Source organism: Rhinolophus hipposideros (genome assembly GCF_964194185.1).
Source record: "Rhinolophus hipposideros genome assembly, chromosome: 1".
In the NCBI taxonomy this organism is placed as follows: Eukaryota; Metazoa; Chordata; class Mammalia; order Chiroptera; family Rhinolophidae; genus Rhinolophus; species Rhinolophus hipposideros.
Genome location: NC_138047.1, coordinates 81,065,222 through 81,092,849, shown reverse-complemented (window position 1 = coordinate 81,092,849; position 27,628 = coordinate 81,065,222). Strand labels below are relative to the sequence as shown.

General features: G+C 39.5%; 1 protein-coding gene across 3 annotated transcripts; it reads left to right on the top strand.

The window, feature by feature from the left end:
- The first annotated feature begins 4,772 nt into the window (after positions 1-4,772).
- ETNPPL (ethanolamine-phosphate phospho-lyase) lies at positions 4,773-24,792 on the top strand. Of its 3 annotated transcripts, XM_081044948.1 has the most exons (14): positions 5,019-5,463; positions 7,314-7,386; positions 7,541-7,659; positions 7,916-8,075; positions 10,558-10,632; positions 14,355-14,445; positions 15,574-15,690; positions 17,604-17,686; positions 18,290-18,515; positions 19,593-19,747; positions 20,405-20,494; positions 20,724-20,854; positions 22,314-22,381; positions 23,516-24,792. In XM_081044948.1, exons 2-14 carry the CDS (start codon positions 7,340-7,342, stop codon positions 23,630-23,632), a joined length of 1,479 nt encoding a protein of 492 aa, XP_080901074.1. In that variant the 5' UTR covers positions 5,019-5,463; positions 7,314-7,339; the 3' UTR covers positions 23,633-24,792. The 3 variants fall into 3 exon arrangements, with proteins under 3 accessions (XP_080901073.1, XP_080901074.1, XP_080901075.1); XM_081044947.1 differs by lacking the exon at positions 7,314-7,386 and having other exon boundaries at positions 4,773-5,033; XM_081044949.1 differs by lacking the exon at positions 7,314-7,386 and having other exon boundaries at positions 5,032-5,463.
- The last annotated feature ends 2,836 nt before the right edge of the window (positions 24,793-27,628 follow it).

Sequence of the window (27,628 nt, the reverse complement as noted above, 5' to 3'; positions counted from 1 at the left end):
AGTTATACACACATGCTGACATCAGTGAGTGTGGACTCCTGGGGGAAGTTAAGACGTGTGACCTGCAGTCTCATGCAAGGTATGTCAGGGGCAAAGGAGACTCTGGATATCATGTGTCATGTCAGCAAAGCATCACACGCAGCATTTGTCCCAGATGTTGTATGGTTTTCAGAAAAGGCAAGTCCTCGTGAGAGGTAGGGTAGCTCAGGCAAGACAGGGTAATAGGAAATAGTGAGGAACTAGTCAAATTTCTCCCATTCCATCTTGAGTATTATATAATAAGCTGGAGAATCTCTGTTGTTTGGGACTTACAGTTCACTCACCTTTCTTGCTGACAAGAAAATTAAAACCTGCCATTCAGACTCTTCTCATTGGACTATTAAGTGGAATTCTTGTTGTCCCAAGCTCATGTGGGCTGTGCCTTCTCATTTCAGTCATGTACAAGTACGGTTTGTTTGCCCAAACCTAGATAGTTGAGAAATCTGTGACCTTCAGGTCAGAACAAACTCGATAGGGTGAACCAATCAATAGGGTCAGGACCAAAATGAAAACTGAGTGAACATCAACTTCTGGGGAGAAAAGGCACTCCAGCAACCACTCCTACCAAGTAGTCATATGATGGAGAAGTATATGAGAAAAATATGCCAAAAAATACCTTGGAATTTGTTTTTTGCCAAAGCATTGTATAGGGTTACCTATTGACTTTCATCCATCTTTATTTTGGTGCTATTGCATGTCTGTTCTTTATTTAAAGACCGTCCTTGGTTCATACTGTATATTCCACATTGCGAAAGTGAAAACAATGGGGAAATGATCTTTCATGCAACAGTAACTTGCTTTTTCGTAAAAGATAATGAGTCAAATATCTGTCTCTAAAAGAAATGGTAAAAATGTAAGTTGGCAGACATCATACAAGTAGAAGGAACAATTTCAAGGGCTATGTGGCTCATAAAAAACTTTCATCTTCAAAACAAGGTATTAAGTCTTTAAATGTATTTCCTCTTTCAGTCAGTCAGTCAACAAATATTTGTCAGTCTACCATACGCCAAGAGCTGTGCTGGTGCTGGGTACACCGATGAACAAGACAGATAAAGATCAGACAAAGAGGGGATTAAGACAGAGGAACAAAGTAAGGATTAGTTTTTGTTTTATTTTTTTTTATTATTAATTGAGAACTACTGAGACACAGTAGTCAAGAATGACCTCTCCAAGGCCGTTGGGGACATTTAAACTGAAACTGAAGCAAATGCAAAGTCCTTGAAATGACTCAGGACAAGGAAGGGCAGTGTGTGTGGGGTGTGTGTGTGTGTGGGTGTGGTGTATGTGGGTGTGTGTGTTGGCTGGGTTGTGGGGGAGGGACCCAGAATAAGATGGAGAAGAAAGTTGGAAGTATTGATGGGTTTTATGGAAGGAGAGGACTTGATGATGCTGGATAGGGTGGAAAGGGGAGGCAAGGAAATGAGTTACAGAGTGCTTTTGGGTAGGCCTTGGGCGAGATGCGGAAGCCTTACATAGGGTGGTAGTAGATAGGGTAGTACCACTTAGATTTAAGATGTGTTTTGAAGTAGAGTCCACAGGGCTCAAAAATAATTTGACACGGAAATGGAGTCGAGAAAAAGAAAGGAATAATCCAGGACTCAGGTTTCTGGTTTAGGATCCTTTCCCTCAGTTTATTTCCTTCAAGGCACTTACCACAGTTAAAGCAACTGAAGTCATTATCTTGTTAATTAATTTATTTACTTATTTATTCTGTCCATCTACAATAATGTCCAGTAGAAAATGAGTGCAAGCCACATATGTAATTTTAAACTTGCTAGTAGCCACATTAATAAGAGGTGAAATTAATTTTACCGATATATTTTAGTTAACCCAATATATCCAAAATATTTCAACAGATAATATGAAAAATAAATAAGAGATATTTTTACATTTTTTTGTACTAAGTCTTCAAAATATGGTGTGTGTTTTTCACTGCTAGAACGTCTCAGTTGAGACTAGCCACATTTCAATTCCTTAATCATACCTCTGGCTAGTGGCTATGTACTGGAAAGTGCAGATCTGGAATGGGAGCCAGAGAGGACAGGTCTTTTATTTTAGTTCACTGTTTTTCTCCAGCAACTGAAACATTCAGTGTCATACAGTGAGCATTAGATATATTTTAAGTGAGTGAATAAATGCCTGGTGATGGGAGCTCATTGGAGGCAATAGTTTGTGTAGTCACACAGCAACCTAGCAGTCTGTCCCCTCCAATCTTTCCTTAGGGAAAGGTGACCCTGTGGGATTGTCCCTCATTGGGGTTGAGTTTATTCTACTTTAAGTCTCCATGTTTGGTCCTTGTAAGCAGGGTCTGCAGTCAAAAACGGGTAAGATTTCTCACAGGAGAAACAACCTAAGCCAGACGGGACCCCCCTAGGACCCCCAAGAGCTAATGTAAAATTAGGAGGTAGCTGTGCCCCTCCTTCTGAGAAGCTGCTGACGCATGCCTCAACTGTTGTCCTTTACCCTCAGGTGTAATGGACCCATTAGAACAATAGCATCTTGCCCCTCCTGTTTAGCTCAAGGGATAATCTTATCTTGTGAGACTTGTTCCCCCAGGGATTGTATGCACCACACCTTGGTCATTTGGGGGATGGTATGCATCAATTGCTTTGGGACGATTATGGGATTTGGAATAAATGATTATTGTATGGTGTAAGAGTTTCACAGACCCTGCCCCTAATCATGTGATCTCTATTGTGAAAAATCAATAAATACCCACGGTGACCCCATTCGGGGCTCCAGTCCCTTGAGGCTGAGTCCCTTGGTCCTCTGTGATTTAACTATATTTGAGTCTCTGTCTCTTTATGAGAGTTTAACCCTCGCCGCCTCCCTCGCCTTCCCATGGCTTGTGTTGTGCAGGACGCAACAAGTTTGGGGTGTGGGGACCAAAGCTTTTATTTTGGATTCACGCAATCTGAGGTGTTTATAAGACTTCTAAGTGGAGATGTCAAGAAAGGAAGTGGATAGGAGAGTCTGGCACTGAGAAGAAAGATCTGGGTGGCAATGTAAATCTGGCACCTCGATGGGTTCCAAATCCAAGGGAATCATTTTGGATCACGTTAGGAAAGAGGGCAGAGAAAAGAAAGGGCCCAGGCCCTGACTTTGAGAGATACCAACATTTAGATGTTGCGTGAGAGAAGAGAAAAATCAGGAAAAGAGTGGAGGACTCAAGAAATCATAAGAGAAAATGTTTCAAGAAGGAGTGGTCGACTCTGCTGAGAGGTCAGGTGAAAAAAAAACAAAAGGACCAAGAAGACAGGAGCATTGAGACATAAATAATCCTGACACATATTCCACAATCATGATCTCTTTTAAGCCTTACTTATAATACTTTGAGTCAGAGAGAGATCCTGTGTGTGTGTGTGTGTGTTTAAATACAAGGAAATTAGGCCTCCAAAAGGTCAAGAAGCCCAGATAGTTTCTTGTCTAAAACTCAAGACTCTTAGTCCAGCATTATATAAAGAACATATAAAGCACTGCATATAACAAGGGACTGTTGGAGGTTTGTGGAGGGAGCGTGACTACCTGTGACTTCATTTAGGTCTAGGTAGTTTGAAGTAGATGTACATTTGGCAATATCTTTTAGGTATGGGAACTAAACCAAGATTACATGATTGGGATTTCATTCAATTTCTTAAGTGACTTCTGTCCTTCATTTATAACACCTAGAATTCTTAACACGCTGTGCATCACAGGAGTCCATTTCTCAACCTATCTTAGACAATGTAATTCTACTCCCGCAGTGCGTTAATGTAAACTAACAACTTTATTCAAGAGAAAGGTCATTTGCAAACATTTATCAAGTGTGTTGTTATAGGTAAACTAGGCTTTCTCTGCTGCCTTTCAAAACACAGAAAGAAATTCTATGGCTAAGTAGTTGCGTGACCTTGAATAAGATTTTACCTTTCTTGTGCCTCACTGCTCTCATCTACAGAGGTTAAACCAGATGATCTCCATTTCTTAAAATAATTTGTGATTTAATGTTGTAGTTAGAGTTTCCTCTGTCCACCTATTTAACTTCAGATTTGATCAGTGTGCCAAGATCATCTTAAAGGAATTCAAGAAGCCTAGGAATGAATTCCAAGTTCACCACCAGGTAGGTGTGTAATTGTGGAACAGGGACAACCTCACTTTGCCGGCATGTTGAATGGGATGGTAATACTCGTGCTCCTGCTCATCTTTCTGTTGTTTTCCAAACTGAACCAAATAAATCACGTGAATGTTTTGTAATCTGTGCAGTACTAGAGAAATTAGAAGTGCAGTTATTGTCAAAGCAGATGTTTAAAACACTATACGTTATCACTCCCAACATATGCGAAGCTGAGTCTGTCCTTTAACCTTAGGGCGTGTGACTTGTTACTTTTGTTGAGTTGTGGTAAGTTATGAATGGAACACTCTCAGTGTGAGAATGGAGACAACTGTTTAGTCTTGATATCTCCAGAGAGCGCCTATCTTTGAATGTTTACAAGAAAATAATGAGATACACAAAAAAGAAACAAGAAAGTGGGAAGGGGGTAATTCACACGCAGAGGAGAAAAGAAAGGCGAAGGCAAAGAAAAGTCAGAAAAATAAAAGGAGAGTCAGAAGTAAAGGGATGGGGAGGGGAGGCGAGCATCAGCGGGGCAGGAACAGCAGCCAGTTAGGATGGGGGCAGGGGGCAGGGGGCGGGGGGTGGGTGGCGAATGAGTGGCTAGTCCAGTGACTTGCCAAGCAGGCACCAGGCCGAGGAGGGTGGGGCTTGGGGAAGGGCAAAGTCAGGGCAAGACTTAAAAGGGAGATGACCCTTGCTAGTTGATGCCACCAGTGCCCTCCGAAGCCCAGGGCAAAGGGACCCAACGCGGGAGGAAAGGCCCTCTACTGAGGCAGTCCCTGGGCTCCCGAGGAGGCGCGCAGACAGGAGAGGGGAGACATCTGGGAGCGCCCCGCCACTCCGCCACCATGTGCGAGCTGTACTGCAAGCAGGACACTCTGGCGCTGAGGAGGAAGCACATCGGGTAAGGGCTCTGCAGCCTCGAGGAAAGACGCAGAGAAGGGGAAATAACCAGCGCAGGGGGCAGAGAGCTGAAGCTTGGCTGGGAGCCGGGGAGCCAGGCGCGCCTCGCAGAAGCTCCGCCAGCGGCCGCCACTCGCCCCGAGCGCCCCTCGGCACCTGCGCACGCGCGCCGCCGCCTGCAGGGGCGCCCTCCCGCCCACTCCCGCGTGGACCTGGCTCTGCAACCGGGCTAGGAGTGGGGCTGTGGGCCCGCTGGAGGGGTAGATCCGTGAGGGTTAACGGCCCTAGGAAAACACCATTCCTGGGATGGGCGCTGGGAGGAGGAAGGGTACTTCTCCGCCACTCCCACCCAGTCGGAAGCTTTTCAAAACTATGAAATATTTTTGATGATGACTGTGAAAACAAGCTAATTCTGACAACTTTTGTTTAAAGTGAGCTTTTTCTTATTGCATGCTTGGTTAGATGGTAAAGGGTTAACCCAGCCAGTAGAGAAACTTTGAAACCACCTTCTTTAAGATGCTATAGAACCACCTTAGTCTTCCATGCTTTGCCCTCGTTTCAATTTAAAAATGCAGTGTTCTGTAGTCTACGTTTGTTTGGCCCGTGCTACAAACAACTTGGTAATATACTGGTGAACGTGAAGAGACTGAGTGTTGTCAGACCTGAGTTCTGGTCCTAGTAGGGTGTCGTGTTACCAGTGTGACCTCTGTCAAATTAACTTCCTCTTCTATGAAAGTAAGAATAACATTCTGCTGAACAGGAGCGAGCAAATGAAATTAACAAGTGAGATCTGGTTGGGGGCTTTTTGTGTGTTTTTTAAGGTACATGTAACAATGAATGATGTTTGCGGCCATCCGCGACTCTTAGCCCCTGTAAAATCCAGGGTCTGCAATGTTTACATATAATTAACAAGCGCTGCAGCGGGCGGGCCAGAGAACTGGGGGCACAAAGAAGAAAAGAACCTGGGTCCTCTTCGGGGAAGTGCTGGGCAGTTCTCGTACTGAGGTTCCTGATATCAACCTGGGAAATTACGGGTTTAGGAGTCTAGTTGAAGCTCTCTGAACCCCACAGTACAGTCAAAATGGTCAGATTCCTCCTCATTACCTGACCACCCCTTTCCCTTTTTCCAATCACCACTTTTTTCTGTTAGTTTTCAATTCTATATAGTTAGATCCCAATGAAAACCTAATGATTTTTGACGTGAGCAGATAAAATTCTGTAAAAGGAGGAATGTAGCCATGAACTGACTGGAAAGATTTTACCCGAGGTCTGAGGGGCAAGGTGGAAAGTACATTAAGAAGGCAAGGTGAAGTCTGCAGTTTTCAGCCCATATTCATAACAAAGGTTTTCTTTGGATTCTAGTTCGTAGGTATAAACTAACAGCTGAATTTGAACCAATAAGAAATTCTTATGAAATATTAGTTTTATTTTAGCTGATGATGCTTAATCTTAGACAATTTTAAAATTTAAGGTGACCTATTCACAATAATCAAAGTGCTTTCTAAACAGTTGCATATGGCCTTCATATAGAAATATCTAATTACTCTCTAAATTACCTCTTATGCATGTGGCAGTTTTTGTGCATGCAAAATCACCAAAATAAGAATAATATATTGTTTTAGTTTTTAAATGTCCATGTAGCCAATATCAGATGTTTCTGTTGTGATGTTTCTATGTTGCTAAAATTTGTACTCTAGACATTCATCCAAATAATCAAAAATATGGATGACTATTATGCTCAAAGTAATGGATTAAGGGTTTAGAAGAATAGTTGGATTTAATTATTTAAGAATAGAAAATCCATTTGATACAGGACAAGTACCACTCAAAGACATAGAAATGATCTCCTATAAAATTTCTTTTATAGTATTTATCACTAAGTTATTTGTATTTAGCCTTTAGTGTTACTTATTTCTTTATAAATGAGATTGGAAGGAGAGAGAGAGAGAGAAATTAAGCAAGCACTACCTTGGGCTATGGCATAAGATTCTGGTTTTCTCACCTACTGGCTGTGAAACCTTAAACAAGTCCCTTAATTTTCCTGTGCCCCAGTTCCCTCACCTATAAAAATGAGAACGACAATAACTCCTATTTCATATAATTGCTGGGAGTATTGAATGAGATAATATGCGAATTTGTCAGTTCCTGACACATAGTAAGCCTCAAAAAAAAAAAAAGTTTGGGTTTTATTTCCCTAATAGAACAATATTTCCCAAAGGAAAAATAGTTATTGTTTTATGTAATTAGAACTGTAAGAGTTGATCCATGTGCTTCTAAATAGGGTTGTCAAATCATGGCAAATTTAATATGACAAGCACAAGAAATGTGAGCAGTGTCACAAATGGAAGATTAAGGTAAGAGATTCCAGGCCGATATGAAATAAAAAGTTATGTCACCTAGGTTGTGTTTCCCCTTTCCTTTATATAATTGTAATTTTCCACTTATCATGACTTTCATTGAGAAGGAAAAACACTGGCAGACCTGAGTGTTTCCTTTCATTATTTCTAGGCCTTCATGCAAAGTTTTCTTTGCTGCGGATCCCATCAAAATAGTGCGAGCCCAGCGGCAGTACATGTTTGACGAGAATGGGGCACAGTACCTGGACTGCATCAACAACGTCGCCCATGGTAACTGTCCTGACTTATTGTGCCTTGATACCTGTATGGAGTAAGACAGACTTGACACCATTAATATACGTCTCAGGAATTGCAGGGGCTGCAGTTCTTTTGCTGAACCCGGCCAGAGTCCTAGCAGAGAAAAGTTGTAGCAAACTGTGGAATAGAAAGAAGCTCAACTTTTGTTTTCTTGCTTCAGAATCCTCCTCACTTGCCAGGCATTTACTATTGTAACTTATTTCTTTGGTGTCTGTCTCCTAAATTTTAGTGGGACACTGTCACCCAGAAGTGGTCAAAGCTGCCCAGAAACAGATGGAAGTGCTAAATACAAATTCTCGATTCCTCCACGACAACATTGTCGAGTACGCCAAGCGCCTTTCCGCAACCCTGCCAGAGAAACTCTCTGTTTGCTATTTTACAAATTCAGGGTATGTTTCCAGGCTTCCCACCTATCCCATTCCCAGCAATCTCTTTGATTACTCTCTCGCGCATACCTTTTCTTTTTGCCTCGTGGTGGAGCACAGATGTCTCAAAAGGTTTCCTGACATTCTTGCCATTTACTAAGTGGTCATATGCTGGGGACCTGACCAATCTGGTTCTTCTGCTTTCCTCCACGAGCCGGTTGTCGATGGGACGCCAGACTTGTGTTCCAAAGCTTCTGAGCACAGCCTGTAACAACAGTGTGGTGATTAACATGTGCATGCCACTCAACTTTTTATTACCATGGCTTCCTTGGTGAAAGATGGGGAAGGCATCCCCTTAAGCACCCCTAAAGGTTAGATACTTAGGTCATGACCAAAGCAAAAATATTCAAGTCTGGTGTTCATGTGAGAAAACCTAAATAGTCAAATGCCACTCACCTCTTTGGGAAGTAGAGTAAGTAGCTAAAGAATCCACGAGCCTATGTAGTTCTTTCAAAGCATGATTGCTGTATTTTAACAAAGAAAGAACTCTACTAAACAAGCTATAACTTTTGTAAGATTTTTGATTGGTTTGTTTTCTTAGGCAATTGAACATATTTCCGCAACACAAAGAGGGAAGGAATAGATTCAAGTGAATAGATATGTTCCAACTTTTAAATTCTGTAAATTCAAATTACTATATATCTATTCTAGGAAATATTGTGCAGACATTAAAAAGTATATTTTGAAAATACATACTAATGACATGTGAACAGCTTACAAGGCAATGTTATATTGGGAGGAAACCTGTATATACAGCATAAACTCATATTTTAAAAATGATATATATATATATATGTTAAAATTAGCTATTAGAAATTCTGTAAATATTTGACTATATGATTCTGTGATTCACTTTTCTCTTTACAATAAGATAGTTTAAAAGCAAATTTTTAGCCAGAAGATCATTCTTTTTTCTTTGTAAAGAATTTAAATATTTTGTTATAAAGTGTTCTTGCTTTCAATAAATTAGGTATCATAATATTTGACTTTCACTGCTAAAGAATCCTATACTGTCAAAGAGGGGTTAGACACTATCCCCAAAGACTGGAGGCGATAGAGCCTGGGACAGTACAAAAAATAATCTTGAAGTTAAACAGGCTTCAGTCTGAAAACTTACTCTGCCTCTTACTAGCTGTGAGGACTTTTTCTGGTTACTTAACCTTTGAGGCTATTTCCTCATCCACAAAAAGGAGATGGCAATACTTGCCTGGCAGAGTAGTTATGAGAGTAAATAGCAAAACACTCAGCATGATGTCTGGCAGATAGAAAACGTTCCACATATGATTATTTTCTTCCCCTGTGTCTAGTTAGACTCTCTGAACCAGATAGAAAAATTATGATCTTCATTTTATAGTTAGAGAATCATCCAATATTGAGCCAGTACAATGGAGTTCAGTAGCCAAGTAATGGGCCCTCACACTCCCATTCCTCCCAGGGAGATTAGGCTTAAGGCAGGCTTCTCAGTGTCCTCAAAGTTAGTCACCTATTGAGGTGACTGAACTCTGCTAAAATTAGAAATGGGCAGCATATCCTTTATTCGTATTGCATTTCCCCAGTTCTCTCATTCTTTATTGAAGACATCTGGGGAATTTGTATTAAAAGGATGAAGTGAGATTGTTGGGTGAGAAAAATTGAAGGGGAAGGAGAGGAGTTCAACTGATTTCTTAATACATTTCTGAACGCTACAGCTTCCCCCTTATTCGAGATTTTGCTTTGCACGGTTCCAGTTACCCATGGCCAACTGTGGTCCAAAAATATTAAACGGAAAATTCCAAAAACCAACAATTCATAAGTTTTAAATTGTTCTCCATTCTGAGTAGTGTGGTGAAATCTCATGTCATCTGGCTTGGTCCTGCCTGGGACATGAATCATTCCTTTGTCCAATGTATGCATGCTGTACACGCTCCCTGTCCATTAATCACTAGTAGCCCTCTCAGTGATCATATGGACTATCTGATCACCCAGGGTATCGCAGTGCTTGTGTTCAGGTAACCCTGATTTTACTGAATAATCGTCCCAAAGCACAAGAGTACTGGTGCTGGCAATTTGGATATGCCAAAGAGACGCCGGAAAGTACTTCCTTTGAGTGAAAAGTTGAGTACAGTACAATAAGATAATTTTACAGAAAGAGCATATTCACATAACTTTCATGACAGTGTTTTGTTATAATTGTTGTATTTGAGTGTTAGTGATTGTTGTTAATCTCTTACTATGCCTAATTTATAAATTAAACTATCATAGATATGTACATATAGGAAAAAACATATATATATATATATAGGTTCGGTAATATCCATGGTTTTAGGCATTCACTGGGCTCTTGGAACATATTCCCCTCAGATAATGGGAGACCACTCTAGTTAGAATCTTGTAACTTTTAAACTAAACTTGAAATATTTTTAAAAGAGCTTATGTGACACAGTTTCCTCTGTCTGTTATCTTATAGATCAGAAGCCAATGACTTAGCCTTACGCCTGGCTCGGCAATTCAGGGGCCACGAAGATGTGATCACTCTTGACCAGTAAGTCCTAGACGAAAGATTTCTAAGCAAGAAGTTCCTTCGGAGACAAAATCGTGTTGATCCTATCCATACTAATACCATAAGCACGTGGAGAGAAGGGTGGCTATATGGCACAGTGATTTTTACTATGTATTAGGGGACCAACACCAGTTTAGGCCTGCAGGATGCTTGAATTCTTTCCAGGTACCTGAAAACAGGGGAGGCTCTACTGGGTGCTGTGGTCATGGCCTCGTGGGCGTGAATCAATGCTTAGTTCTCTCACAGTACCTATTTATTGAGACACTACAATGTATAACTCAGTCTTTTTCAAGATAAAAATACAATTAGTATCTTAGAAATCCAAGCATTCACTTCACAATTGTGATTATGCACTATAATTAATTTAAAAGATAAAAATTCAGAGCAAATTTTAAAGAAAACAAGCAGCCAAGTAAAAGTACTTTCTCTTTAGTTTATGACTATTAACAATTGCTATTTAATCTTACCTCTCAAACATGAATTTATTCCATTTTAAACATGAAATTCAACAACTTCCATCTTGACTAAGGAGATTTCTCTTAATTTTTTTCTACCTCTCCACCCCACAAATCTTAGACATAGAGGGTTAAATTGAGCATGCCTCTTATTTCTTGTTCTCTATAGACTTTTCTCACTTTATGTGTTGGTTGGTATATTAGTTTTCTATTGTTGCTGTAAAAAAATTACCTCAGACTTAGTGGCTTAAGCAACACAAATTTCTTCTCTTACACTTCTGTATGTCAGAAGTCCAAAGTGGGTCTCACTGGGCTAAAATCAAGGTGTCAACAGGACTAGGTCCCTCAGGAGGCTCTAGAGAACCTGTTCCTTGCTTTATCCTGCTTCTAGAGGCCACCTGCATTTCTTGACTTGTGGTCCCTTCCTTCACCTTCAGAAGCAGCCATTACATTACTCCAGCCTCTGCTTCCATCCTCACGTCATCTCTCATGTCTCTGACCACCATCTTCCTGCCTCTTTTCACTTATAAAGACTTGTGATGACATTGGACCCTCCAGGATTATCTCTCCATCTCAAGACACTTAATTCTATCACATCTGCAAAGTCCTCTTTTCCATGTAACATATTCTTTGGTTCCAAGGTTTAGGTTAGGATGCGGGCATCTTTGGTGGGGTGGGAGAGAGTTACCACAGTTGATTTTCTGGGTCTATTTTATTCCCCTTCTCCCCTACCTATATACAGACAACTATTCTAATGTGTCTAATATCCATCTTTTAGTTATTATTTTTGTAAAATGTAGATTATTTTACAGGCATCTGTTTTAATTTTACAAATATTGCTATAGAGCTCTTTCTGTTTCTGACTTTATTCCCTTAGCACTGTTTCAAGGTTCTATATTTCTGGGTATACATCTATTCTTCTAATTCAGTGCTTTCCAATAGAAATATATTGTGAGCCACATAGGAAACTTAATTTTTTCTAGTAGCCGTGATATCTGAAATTTCATTTCAACATGTAATCAGTATAAAGATATTAAACATTTTCTCTCTTTCTCTCTTTTTTCTGTATTGGCTTTAAAATTCAGTATGTATGTCTTATACTTACAGCACATCTCAATTCTGACTAGCTGCATTCCAGGTGCTCAGGACCTACATGTGGGAGTGGCTGCCATGGGGGACAGCGCAGCTGGAACTACTGCCTATCATTCCCCCCCAATGATGGCTACCCCCAGCGACCACAAACAGCGCTGCAATGAGCATCGTTGTACATGTGCCCGTATGGACCTTTCTGAGAATTTCTTAGGGACAAACACCCAGAAATAGGATTACGAGGCCATAGGGGTACTACAAGCATTGCTAATTTGACTAAATACTGCCAGATCCATCTCCAGAATGATTGCAAAACCATACAGTGCATAAAATTTCCTATTTTTCCATATCCTCACCAAAACATAATAGTATCCTGCTTTCTAATTTTTTTTCTAATTTTGCCACCAGTCTAATAGGTATAAAATATTGATGTTGTTTTATTATTATTATTATTATTATTATTATTATTATTATTAGTTTCAGGTGCACAAGACAAGGTAATACTTAGATGTTCATCATTTATATCCCTCACACTGTGAATCCCCCTCCCCCATCCTCCCTTCCACTATCCCTCCGACATCGCACTGAGCCATCACATTATATATATAAAATTATAGCTGGCATTCATTATTGTTCAGCTTCAGGTGTACAGTACATTGATCAAGCATCTACATCTTCCCTGAGGTGGTCTCCCAAATGGGACCTGTGTTCATCAGATACCCTACAAAATCTTTACAACATTATTGTGATGTTGTTTTAATTAGCAATTTTCTAATTATGAGTTTGAGTATCTCTTCATACGCTTATTATGCATTTGTTATTTCTGTTCTGAAAATTACCTATTCATATTCTTTGTCCATTTTTTTTATTGGGATTCCACCCTTTTCTTGTTGGTTTGCGATTGCTTATATAGTTTATATTAGAGGATTTCAACCTTAACTCTGGTTTAGAATTACTGGGGAATTTTTTTAAAAATATACCAATGTCTAGGCCCCAGTCTAGACCAATTAAAAGAATCTCTAGAGGTGGATTCTAGAAAACAGTTTTAATTGCCCACGTGGTCCTAATATAGAGGCAGAATTGAGAACCACCATATTGGGCATTAATCTCTTTTAGCTTGAGACATTCAAATGTCTTTTCTCTATTTATCATTTAGTCTTTTAACTAAGTCATTGATATCCTTCAGCAGAAACCTTTAATTTTGATCAAATCAAATAGATAAAATTTTCATCTTATGGTTTGTGTTTTCTAAATCTTGTTAATATCTCTTTCCTAACTCCCCAGATCCCAAAGATGTTCTTTGTTTGCTTCTACTGCCTTTATAATTACTCCTCATATTGACTCTATCTAGAGTCCACTGTGTTACCATTTACGTATGGATGTATCTCTAAGCTCGCCCTCTGTCCCAGTCATCTCTTTGTTCTTATTCCAGTGCCATACTAATTTTATTAGTCTAAATCTGTAGACTAATGGCTTAATCTGTGATAGCAGAAGTCTTCCCTCTTTGCTTTATCTATTCATGGGCCTTTGAAATTTCTCTTCCAAATCTCCCAATTATATCTCTGGGCAAGAAACAAAAAGGGGAATATCATAGCTTCCTGTATTTTAAGTAAGAGAAAAGAATTTCATAATCACTGGATCACCTCTCAGTCTTGAAGAGACCGTGTGCTCCTTGCTAACTTGTATTTGCCTGACATGTACAACTAGACATCCTTTGGAAACCATCTTAAACAGAAACACAGCCCATTCTATGATACAAGGTTATTTTTTAAAAATTTACTAGAATGTAATTATCAAATACATTTAAAGAATACATATATACATACGTATGAAGTTTTTCATGAAGCTATAAATTTTTTTTTATCTTTAAACAGTCTAATTCAGCAGATATTATATAATTTAAAGAAATTAAGTTCTTTACTGACTAAAAAGACATCGTCTATGAGGATACATACTTAGTTTTTCATGTGTTTTATTACATGAATAAGGAAAACTGGAAAAATTAAATGGCCAGTCTTGCCATGAAAAATTAGATCCCATATAGTTAAATCTGGAACCAATGTTGAGATTCTCCCTGGATGATATGCAATACTATTTTTCATAGTATTAGAAAAACATCCTTCTTTGAGCGATCTTGGTTACTGTTCTTTTTCTTTTCAGTGCTTACCATGGTCACCTATCATCTTTAATTGACATCAGTCCATATAAATTTGGAAAGGGCAGAGCTGTCAAGAAAGAATTTGTGCATGTGGTAAGTATTTTAGAATCCAAGAATCAGAATGTTAGTGCTGGAAGAATGCCTAGTGATAATCCAGTCCAATCCTTTTATTGAAATGAAAACATGAAAAAGAAACAAGATCTAGAGCAGTATGTGACTTGCTGAAGTCAAAGAGCTAGTTAATGACAGGATGTAGCTTAAAATCCATTGATGAGGGGCGGCTGGATGGCTCAGTTTGTTAGAGTGTGAGCTCTGAACAACAGGTTTGCCGGTTAGATTTCCACATGGGCCAGTGAGCTTCACCCTCCACAACTAGATTGAAGGACAACGACTTGGAGCTGATGGGCGCTGGAGAAGCACACTGTTCTCCACTGTTCCCCAATATTCCCCAATAAAATGTATTTTTAAAACAATCCATTGATGAGTAACACAATGGACAAGTTAGTATTGTGGTAGTGATAGCTTTAATTCACAACTATCATTTTATTTTTCTTGCTCGTTGATCTTTAATTACTTTTGCTATCGCTGACGTCAACTTGAAATTCAGAGTTAAATTAAGTGTGTATGACTGTCTTAAAATTAAATTGCTGTATTTTAAATTATTATATAGATTTATTAAGTAAATAAAATAAATAGTAAATAAACCAATCAAGTTTAAAACTTTAGTTAAGGATCAGTAGACTTTCTTAAGCGAATCATCAATGTCTTCTTTCAAAATTTTAAGATCTGGAATCAATGCTAAGGCACTCTAGTTTTCTGAATGATTACAAATTGCTATGTAGTTGGTAAGTGTTGATCTATTTTTCAATCTAGAATAGTTAATCCAATTTCCATTCATTGAAATTTTCAAACAATATAACCACACTTGTTGATTTGAATTTGGTCCTTATGTGAATAGGGATGCAGTCTTGATTTCTAATGGGCTAAGAGCAAATCCAAGCTGCCGTTCATGATTCAAAGACTTCAGTATTTAACAGAATTAGCACGGATCAGAAATGTTACAGAAATAGAAATGTCACAGAAATAGAACCAAATAATGCAAAGTCTCTTAAGTCTACATGGTCACCTTTCTAATGTGCTCTCGTGGGGAAATGCCAACATTTCAAAGCTCGCTTGTCCAAAAGGCAAATCATGAGAAACGGTATCATTTGATGTTTTCAGGCACCAACTCCAGATACTTACAGAGGAAAATATAGAGAAGACCATGGCGACCCAGCCAGCGCTTATGCAGATGAAGTGAAGAAAATTATTGAAGAAGCTCATAAGAGTGGAAGGAAGGTTCGTATTTATAGCTTTGGAAACATTTTAACATCTTTTATAAAATGGATTTAAATCACTGTGATACATTGGAGAGATGGGAAAGAATTAGATTTCAAGTCCCTTTCTGTTCTTTTCTGGTTACATTTTCATTTGGTTCATATTTCAAAAAGTGCACTATTATAATCACGCCTCTAAGGTTATCTATTTTTATTTATCCTGGAAATGTAATCACTGTGCCTATTCCAAAACTGGTGGCCTAACTCTGACCTTCCCAGTGGGGTGCAGACTCGGTCCAAAAGGGCAGGAGAGAGAATTAAGGAAGGTGATATGCCAGTGATGGACTATTCTAATGAACAGCCGCACAAGAGGCTGTTATATGTGATGGGAATGGGAGGGACAGAGTGGCCCTGGAGTCTCAGAACCAGTGCCGTCTCCAGGGCCCGCAAGGGAGCCTTGGCACTTCCCTTCAACTGGTTCAGCTTTCCCAAAGCCACGGAGCTTAGATAAGTCATGGCAGAAAACGTTTCTTCCAATCTGGGCCTGGACTTCTAAGACAGAACGAGAATCCTCCAGAGTAGAAAAGAGACTTTCCATTTTCTCAGACTTCATCCCACTGTCTTCAGCTTAACATTAAATTCTCAGCTCATTTGAGAGTTACATATGTGGAGTTTGAATGAGATGTGCTGCAGGCTTTGCCTTTAACGTGCTTATGGCATCGACATGGCAATTAAAAAAAATCTCAACTGAGATAAAAATGAAGACTTTGCTTTTTCCTATTCAAATATTTTTGTCTTAATGACTGGAGAGTCGTTTGCATTTCTTAACTCTCTTCTCTTTCTTCCTAATCCATTTGATTTTCACATCTTCCTATGTGATACCTGTGCCGGCAGACCTAATATCTGCCTATTGTAGGGGCTTCATACTCTTTTCCTCCTCACATGCAGCCTTTACCTCTTTACATGAACGGTGAACACTGCTTCCAGGAAAAAAAATTGACATTACCCAGATCTTATGGTCTTTTCACTGCTAAAGGGGTTTGGATAAATTTTTGAGCACATTAGTATTCAGTAGTTCTAGAATTGATGCTTTCATGTTAACAACGCTGAAAGCAATGAGCAAATATAAAACGGATGCTTCCGAATATTAGATGTGCTTACGAAGTGATGGAAATGTAGACAAGAAATCTGGTGAGTCCAACGACTTCGTTTTATAGCCGATAAATGAAATATTCTAAAGCGAAGGACTTACGCCAAGGTAATGCAGTTATTTCCTAAGAGGTGGTCTGGACTAGAACCTTGGTTTCTTGACTTCATATCTCATTTTCATGCTTTCTTTTCTTAGTTCAGCGTTGTCTATTTACTACTTCTCCTTTCTTAGCCTCTAGAGCATTTCCTCTGTAGTTCCTATTGTGAATTGCCTGATTCTGTTGAGTTAGACATGGTTCAGGGCAAGAATTAGAAATATAACACAGTAACTAGCAGTGGCCTCAGGTCACCATCCCATTTCATTAATGGAAATTCCAGGCTCACGCAGTCCTATTTCACCAAGCTGAGGAAATAGGCACCACAGTCATGTATTTAGAACCTGGGTAACTTTTTTAGAGATTCATATCAAGAGTGATCAAAACATCAGTTTTATCCAGTTGATCCTAAAGAAGACACTGCATTTAAATTAATTATGGAGAAATGGAAAGCGCCCTCTCCTCCATTTCTCATGGCAAGTTTCACGGATACCCTCAACTTTCAGAAATTAATGCTTCAGATAAGTTGCTTTTCCAGCATAGAAATCTTTTCTTTTTAATCAAATGGCCTATTTGCCCTTGCTACAGGTCCATTCGCAGCCATTTTTAACACCCTGCTCTATAAGAAGTCCTCTTGTTAGGTGCTGTGAGGGGGACCTAATGGACTGTGACCCCATCTTCTCTTATATAGATTGCTGCCTTTATTGCTGAATCCATGCAGAGTTGTGGCGGACAAATAATTCCTCCAGCAGGCTACTTCCAGAAAGTGGCAGAGTATGTACTGGATGTGGGCACCCTTGGTCAAACTGAGGGCACCATGACAATTCCATAGGGCCATACTGGTTGTTAAAATATTGACATACTTCCTAACTAGCTGGTAAACAGTCACTTCAGAGTGCCTGCCACCCCAGGACTCTGGAAATTCCTCCACCTCCCAAGATCCTGCAAATGAAGGGCGTACACATGGTCCAGCAGGGGCCCTCCAGGACTCTGCTCCAGCCCCGGCCTGACATCCTCTCTGATTGGCTGGTGCCTAAGCCTGACCAAGTAGGAAAAATTTAAAGATTAACCCTCCTAAACACTACATCTTGTTCACTTCTTTCTCTTCCCACTTAAAATACTGCAGTAGAGCTTGTTTTAAGTAGCACAGACCCAAACAATGTAGGATAAATCTAATCTGGAAATCATGTGGTTGTAATTTAGTCAGTGGCATCACATAGATGTCACTGGGGGTTTTGAGCACTGATGCATTTTTAACAAAGATGACAGGCTCCAGGTTAACAACTGTTTTAAGTCCTCCATAATCTGTATCTTTGTGGGTGGCTGTGGGGACTCTCCGCCACCTGAAGGCGTAAGACTGTCCTTTTTGCTTTTCAGATACGTTCGCGGAGCAGGGGGTGTATTTATAGCTGATGAAGTTCAGGTAGGCTTTGGACGAGTTGGGAAACATTTCTGGAGCTTCCAAATGCATGGTGAAGACTTTGTTCCAGACATTGTCACAATGGGAAAACCAATGGGCAATGGCCATCCAGTGGCATGCGTGATAACAACCAAAGAAATTGCAGAAGCCTTCAGCAGCTCTGGGATGGAGTATTTCAATACGGTATATTTTGGTCTATGACTTTATTGCTAAGAGGGGCAATAATGCAGTTCTTATACTTCTTGCCTATCTACTGAAGATTAAAGCTCAGTATTGCCAGCTAACCATCCCAGGACCCTAGCCAAACTTTGATCTAACCATGTTTCATCTAACTGGAATAATTCTTGAATTTTCCCTTCTGTATCTTTCCCTTTCCTCAAATGTTCTTGATAATTATTCCACTGATAGATGGCTGTTCTCTTCAACTCTAGAGATTATGATATTTCATAAACAGATGATAATATTTCGTTTACTTCTTAAAAGGAGTCACGTTCAGCCTCAAATTAAACTGAAGTTTAGAGGTTGTTAATTTTTTGTGACAATGCAATGTTTAACAGAGTGTGTGTCAAGTTTTCTTTTTTAACCTTCCTCAGGGGTACTGGCCTTTTTATCGGAATTCACTTAGTAGAGGACCATCAGAAAAGGACTCCTGCCACAGCTGAAGCTCAGCATATTATTTATAAATTTATTTAAATTTCCAAAACATCTCTGTTTAGATCATTCAGTACTATAAAAGTTATGTGGCTATCATAGAAAGTACTAAATTTTTATCTTTGAGAAATAGTATTTCCTTGGTTTTACCCCCAAAAGTCATAAGCTTTAAGCTTGGAAAAATTATTGTAGTTTGTACAATATGTATAACAGGATTTGTTATCTAAGGACATAAATTATTTGGAAAAAATGTCATTGCTTAGCTGTTTCCACACAACTATACAAGGGCGGAAATACATATCCCATTCATGGAGGCACACTTTGAAATCCTTCATTCTCAATACATTTTCTATTTTTTTGAACAGATAAATTTCCTGCTACTCCGGCATACTGGTTATGAAGCATGGAGAATATAATTTGGAATAAATATTCCTTTCATACTGAATGAATAGAATCATGCTATATTCTAAGTCTACAAAACTAATATCACAAGAGAAAATTTTATTGAAATTATATCTTTACTTGCTTATGTATGAACCACATTTCGTATAAATGAAGCAATATCACTAATTCAACTATCATGTTTTCTCATGTATCTTTTTTCTGAAGTATGGAGGAAATCCAGTATCTTCTGCTGTTGGTTTGGCCGTCCTGGATGTCATTGAAAATGAAGACCTTCAAGGAAATGCCACAAGAGTAGGGAGTTATCTTATTGAGTTACTGAATAAACAGAAGGCTAAGCACACTTTGATAGGAGATATCAGGTATGTTTATCATGACATTGTTATGCAGTTACTCATTTTTCTAAATGAAAATAACTTATATTTTACCTGATAACATTTAAAATAAATTACATAAAACTAAATCTAGAAACCACTGGGGGAAAAAAAATAATACTCATTCTTAATCTAGAACCCAGAGATCATCACTACTGTTAACTTTTGGGTATATATGTTTCCTAACTTTTATACTTTTTAAAAAAGATAAAGCTGGGTTAATTTTCACCAAAAAGATGAAAAGAAGGGACTTAAAATAACTTTAAATTATCTATTAAAAATTATTTAAAATGATATCCTGGAAAATTCAATATTTTGCATAGGTATATATACATATAAACATGAAACATTTGTCATCATTAATGTCCTGAGAAAGGAAATAGTTGTTTTTAAGGCTTTTTCTTTTAAAGTAAGTGTAGAAGGGAGGGGCTGGAAACTGGATGACAAAAGCAAACTTGTTTCAAAACCTGGAAAGAGTGTGGACACTGGGTTGGTATCTTGGATTAGGTAGAATCAATTACAATTACCCTTAAAAGGAGTCACATTCGGCCTCAAATTAAACTGAAGTTTAGAGACTGTTAATTTTTTGTGACAATGCAATGTTTGAGAGTGTGTGTCAAATTTTCTTTTTTTTACCTTCCTCAGGGGTACTGGCCTTTTTATCGGAATTGACTTAGTAAAGGACCATCAGAAAAGGACTCCTGCCACAGCTGAGGCTCAGCACATTATTTACAAGTAAATACACTCCCACCCTTTTTGGTGTCTGGGTTCTGGGGTGCCCACCCTCTTGAAAACTTCTTTTATTTCCTTCCATCTCTCCAAATAAGGAAAGTTTAAGACACGAAATTTATAAAGGTGGGCTTCTTGTCTGCAGACTACTAAACTGCTCTGTGCTCACATCATGCTTAAAGAATCTTGGTTATCATTTGTATGCACTCACATGTATTTCCTGCATCCTAATTAGGATGAAAGAAAAGCGAGTGCTTCTCAGTGCTGATGGACCTCACAGAAATGTGCTTAAAATAAAACCACCTATGTGCTTCACTGAAGAAGATGCAAAGTTTATGGTGGACCAACTTGATGGGATTCTAACAGGTCTGTCCACAGCTAATTTTTTTTTGGATGCCTCCTTGCCCCCCACACCCATGCCTCCCGACCCCAACCTGGTCATACATGGCTGTGTATGTTGTTATTCATGACAGAAGTGAAGGAGGGCAGAACTGAGTGTTAACTTTATAGTAAGAATTAGAAAAAGAGAGCTCAAAAATATTAACTACATCATGGACTGTTAGTTAAATCGAAATTTTCTGTTTGTACTCACACAACTTCAAACCTAAGCTTTTACTGAAATGGCACAGCTTTATTTTTATCATTTATTTTCAGTTTTTAAAAAACTGCATGTCTGCATTGTACCATGAACCGCAAATGCTGCAGTGTATAGTATTTCAACATTATACCATGAAAGTATGTGAAATATTATTAATAAAAATTATAGCCTACAGGTTAACAATTATTTGCTATGTGCTGAATCATTTGATTTTATGTATTTCACTTATTACAATACAATTTTTGAGGACTTTTGTGTGTCATTTAGTATTATTGGCTGTCATAGGAATTGATCTTGTTTATCTAATTACATAATTAGATTAATTCATTTTTCTGTCATGGGCATAAATTGATATTAGAAAGTAAACTAGCAATGTAAAACCATGTTGAAAACCATTAAGTACTTTCAAATGCTAGAATTTTTGTTGTTGCTTCCGTTACACTTTTAAGATTCAACTTCTCTGATCCCTTATCAGTCTTTTAGGTTTAGGACAAGGCTGAAAAGCCAGGAATCAATGTAGCATGCAAAATAGATCATTAATGTTTGGGAACTCAAGAGTCAGCCAAAGTTGTTTGTAATAAGTCACTGCCTCTAGAATAAGAGTATGCTGACACCCAAACCTGGTAAGTTCCTCACACAACTGCGTGTCCTCTGGTCCCTTGAAGGGCCAGGCAGAAGAAAGAGTAGAGGTTGGGGCAAGTCTGTCATGAGTACTTAAAAGTCAACTCAGTTCTTAAGCATTGTCAATGATGGGTCAAAGAATTTCCTTTAAATGAAGTGACCTAGGCATAGCTAACACAGGCTCAGTGCCACTTGTAAATGATAATGATGAAATGCTACCGAGTTTCCCCCAAAATAAGACCTGGCCGGACAGTCAGTTCTAATGCGTCTTTTGGAGCAAAAATTAATATAAGACCCGGTGTTATATTATATTACATTATATTATATTATATTTTATATTATTTTATATTATATTACCCGGTCTTATAGTAAAATAAGACCGGGTCTTCTATTATTGTTCCAAAAGATGCATTAGAGCTGATTGTCTGGTTAGGTCTTATTTTCCGGGAAACAAAGTATAATAAAAGCTTAAAAGCAGCAATTTTCATAGTGACACATTTTTTAAGACATTTACCTCTTATTCGTAAGGATTTTCTTATGGATACCAAAGGGGTTTTTTTGAGATTTTTATGTTCTGTCTTCTCCATTGTGTCTTCCTTGATGTAGTTTTAGAAGAAGCCACCGGAGACAAAACTGAGAATGTGATCTCCGAGAATACACCATGCAGAACAAAGGTAAGAGTCTGCTGCTTTATTTTTAAGGGGAAACATTTCAAACTTTAGAAATTTACGTAAAAGGAATGTAAATTTTTTAAAATTACACAGTGACCTTTAGAGTAAAACCCCCTTTGCTGGGGTTGGCTTATTGTTGCAAATTTGAGTGCATACTTAAATTTCAAGGCATGTGTCAGACCACTTGAAAGGAATGAAGCCAAAGAACCATTCCGATAGGATTATGCCCATAATAACAACCAAAAAATCCTGCAGGCCCATAAAGAAGGCCTTTAAAATATAAAGATGATAATACACGTCCTAAATGCCTTCTTGTTTGCTCTGAAGACCACCTGACACTGCCTCAGATGCCCACACATCGCTCTTTAAAATCAGCAGGAGCTTTGGCAGCCTGACTCCAGAGTTTGGTCCTGTAGTGAACTAAAGTAGAAACTTCGAATGGCCGCTGGGGCCTGAGAACCATCTGGCACCGAGTGGCCTAGTTTCTGCATTTGATGTGCTTCCAGCAGAGGGCCTTTCCATTCTCTCCCTGAGCTGCCTGGGGTGTGAGAAAGCGCTCCCCAGGTCGGGAAACAGTAAGGCCAAAAACTTGAGAAGCTTTGTTGCATAATTTGTTTATGACTTTGACCCATAAAGGAACACTCAGTGCCTTGAGCCTCCCTGCCCATCCAGTGCAGTCAGCAAGTCCATTTCCTGATTGAAAAACATGAGGCCATTTGAGTGAGAGCAAATGATTTGCTAATAGGACCGCTTCTGTCTCTTGGTACATCACAAACCAATTTCAGACATCAATGATTATCTGCTGTCCCAGACTAGCTTATCTGTCTAGGGCACAATTACAGGTCTAAAAACTGAGCAAGCATTGAAAAGGAGTTTCCAAGCAAAAGAGTTCACCACGGGACATCCTCCTTTGGAGTTAGCAAAGTGAACACACATTTCTGAAATGTTGGCTTGGAGTCCCAGATTTTATGTTGACATCACATGTCAAATATCTATGGAAGACACTAATCAGGGGTGGGGAGAAACAGGAAGTATTGTGTTGTGTTTTGTTTGTCCATAAGCCAGTGGATCAGCCCCGGGGAGGCTGGGAAGGTTACAGCTCGAGCACCCACTGGGGTTTGTGCGCCTGTCTTGCAGATGCCTAAGGAAGTGTTCAGTGAGGGTGCTCCAGACCAGAAAGAAAATCCCAGCCAAAAGAGAAATGGATTGTGCACGGATAAACATTCACTGCTCAGTAAAAGGCTCAAGACATGAGAGATTCGTGTTTTAAAGCAAGATAAATGTGCTGAATGAATAGAAGTGTCTCTTCCATTTAACACCTCTGTTGTACTCTCTAAAGGTAGAATTTGCGTTCCATTCAGATTTGTAAATAAAAAAAGTGAGTAGTGAGAATAAACCATGTGATGATCAAACCATGTCAAGATTGTTCGTTCAGCCTCTCGCCTGTTGATTCCGTACTTGAGATTTCTGAATGTATTTAATTTATTCTACTAAATTCTAGCTTCAAATTGAATGTTACGTTGGTAGTTTTACTCCTCCTGTTTTAATGATTGCAATGAGAGAGCAAAGTACAGTAAGTTCCTTAACGTTGAAACTTCGTGCCTTAAGATACAAATTCTATAATGATTCCATTTATGTAAAAGTATATTTATGGACTATAATAAAATAAAATATGATGTAAACCAAATTTTTTTTTTTTACTAGCGAAGTGTTTGTCTTTCTTTTGCAGAGAACAGTAAGGGTTGGGGTGCTAAAATCAAAGCCATTTGGGAAAAAAATCACATACACCAAATGTTAAAAATGAATGAATAATTCAGACCTCTGTCAGGGAGCTTGGACTAGGGAACTAGGTTAATCGTGATCCTGTGGGGACCTGGGGTCGAGGAACAAAAAATATACCCAGAAAGCCGCTAATGATGTAGCTGGAACAGCAGCAGGAGCCAAAGCTCTGTGCTCCCGGTCAGAAGACTCAGCTCTGCCTACTCAGAGTGTCACCTTGGCTAGTCGCGTACCTGCAGGTGAGAGATTAACTTTGAGCCAAACGTCTTCCTCTTCCTCTTCTCACCATCAAGTTTGTCACACACACACACACACACACACACACACACACACACACACATCTAATCAGACATGAGGAAACCTGGAACCTCAAGTGGCTCTTCATTACATGCTGGTACCATGAGACATCCACTTGGGTAATGCACTGAATGGGGAGAAATTTGAATTTTAGTATTGACTTTGCGTAGTCTCTCTATGGCCTTCCTAACAGTTATTAAACTTTCTCTGTATGTTTTGTTCCATCAAGAAGAGGTAATAATTTTGCTCTGGCAGTTTCATCATAACTGAGAAGGATGTTGGGAGGAAAATTATTGTAAACATCTTTCTAAGTTAAATAAAAAAAATAGAAATGCTATAAAAATGCAAGTCCTCATTATGAAATACTTTCTACTCCTAAAAGTATAACCGATTCTGGATCCTGGCTGGATAATGCTGAGGTTGGTTCCCAGAGTTGGCAAAGAGGAAAAGGAGTAGAGGTCTCTGTGGTTTGCTTCTAGCAAAGAAGATGATGACGAGCTAATTAGACCTTTCCCAGCACAGATCAGCCCTTTTGTGAGCACCCCTTTCTGTCCCCTCTTACTGGAGCTAGTATATGTGCTCAAGGGAGGAAGGAGAAAATCCACACTTGTGTTAGGCTTCCAAGTATAAAATAAGAAAAAACTAAGACTTTGTTCTTCAATACACTCCACTGTCCTTTGTTATCTAAAAATTTGGTTTTTAAGATTTTTATTAAAATATAACTAACATACAATATTATGTTAGTTTCAGGTGTACATCACAGTTTTTCAACAGTTCCCACCTGGCACTATGCCGAGTTACTACCACATTATTGATTATATTCCCTGTGCTATGGAAGTGATCACCATGATAAGTCCAGCAACCATCTGACACGGTACCACGCTATCACAATATTATGGACTATATTTCCTATGCTGTACATTACATCCCCATGATTTATTTGTTTTATATTTGGAACTCTAAACCTCTTATACTTCTTTATCTCCCCCCCCTTTTTTAATTTTTCGATTAGAATTGACATCCAATATTATATTAGTTTCAGGTGTACAGCATAGTGGGAAGTAGTTAAACATTTACGTAATTTAGGAAGTGATCCCCCTGACTAGTACCCACCTGCACTATACATAGTTATTACCATATTATTGATTATGTTCCCTATACTTTACATCCCCATGACTATTTTGTAACTACCAATTTGTATTTCTTAATACCGTCACTTTTTCACTCTGTCCCCATCTCCCTTGTCGTCCATCACCCCATAGATCCAGTACCCATCTGCACCATTACAATGGAGTTCCAGGCGCTCCTCTTAAAGTTATACAATGTTCCAGGCACTCCTCTTAAAGTTATACAATCCTCTTATAGTTATTACAATGTTATTGACTATATTTCTCTGTGCTATATCCTACATCCCCGTGACTACTGTGTAACAACAAATTTGTACTTTTTAATACCTTCCCCTTTTCACCCACCCCTAACCCCCTCCCATCTGGCATTTCAGTGGAGGAGTTGTGGCACGGAGGCTGGCTCTACAGAGTAGCCTTTGCCTCAGCAGGACTCTAGTGCCTGCCCAATTTGCACCTTGGGTGTGTCGAACTTGGAAGCAGCTGGGTAATGCTCCAACTTGTTTTGAAGCTGTCACTGGGGGCACCATCCCCAGGACCACCTTGGAGTGGATACACTGTAGGTCAAGTTCAGCTGCAGCCATTGCTCTACCAGGGGCCACCCAGTAGGAGCCAAAAAGAAATACGCAGATGGCCACCATCCATACCATGCTTTGAAGTGCCTGGAGAAGCTAAGCCTCGAATCAAGGCCAGCTGTTGCTAGTGCCAGTCTTAGGGCTGTTCAGCCAGAGGTAAGGGACACACCAAAGCCAGATGCTTCTTGTGTGGGTTCTGCAAACCTCTGAGAGACGCTAGGAAAGTCTGCAGCATGAGCCAAGGCAAGTGGTTTGTACAAAAAAGCCACTGGAAGTGGCTTGGGTGTTCCCAAAAGTTGGATGGGGCGTGGTTTCAGAATCACCAAGGTGGGGCAAATGAACAGAGTTAGCCAGTTTGATGGAGATTCAGATATGGCAGCTGCCTGCGTCTGCTCACAGTGAAGGGGGAGGGCTCAACAAAGAAACAACAGCTTCCATCAGCTCCTCCGCCAGGGGAAAGCTGCCCTTCCAGTTCCCATCCTGAAGCCAGACAACTCAGTTCCCCACCGTATGTCCCGCTGCCTCTCCAGCTTCTGCCCCAGTGCTAAACTCAGAGCCAGTGATTCTATTGGTGGGTAAGTCATTGTGCGGGTCCTTTAAGAGGAGCGCCTGGAACTCCAAATGCCTTCTGTTCCACTCAGTCACAATCTCTGCTGTTTTTCATAGCCAGAAATTAGGGGGACTTCTCTCCCTGGCACTGGAACCCTGGACTGGGGAGGGGCTGGGACCCGTTGCTCCTGCAGGATGGAACTTTGCAGCCAAGATATCCCTTCCAATTTGTAATGGTCACACATGGGTGTGGGACCATCCTGTTCCATATCTCTGCCCTTCTTACCAGTCTCAAAGTGGCTTCTTCAACACATCTTAGTTGTAGGGCTTTGGGTTAGCAAGATATTAGGTGATACTCTATAATGGTTGTTTTGTAGTTTAGTTGTAATTTTAATGTATTTGTGAAAGAAGGCAAGCACAGCATTTACCTACTGCACTACTTTGACCAGAAATCTAAAAATTAGGTTTTTATTGTAAGGAAGAGAGATAAAGAAATTAGTGACTCCTTCCTGAATGCAACAGAGACCACCTGTGTGTGATGTCCTAGTAGTTGCCTCATTTCTGTGGCCTCAAAAGAGAGGCTGTGTCAGTTTGCATCTTCTCGGACTCGTGATAAAGTCCCACAATGAATCTAACACCAACATAATTAGAACTGCAAGAGATTGATAGGAGTAAAACCTGTGAAAGTTAAAAGAGTGAGGGAGCAGGAGTTGTCAGGAAAGACTTTCAGGTCTGACACCTATGAAAGGAGAAAAACCAGAAAGGAGGGTTGAGTAGGAAGTCTCAAGTAGAGGTGCAGCTCTGAGAAAGGCTCTGCCAGCAAATCGCAGAGCTGCAATGCAAAGATTGTCCATAGAGGAGAGCTGCCTAGGCACAAATGACCAGGCTCTGGTATCGATGTTGGCTTCACTCACTGGCTGAGAGCT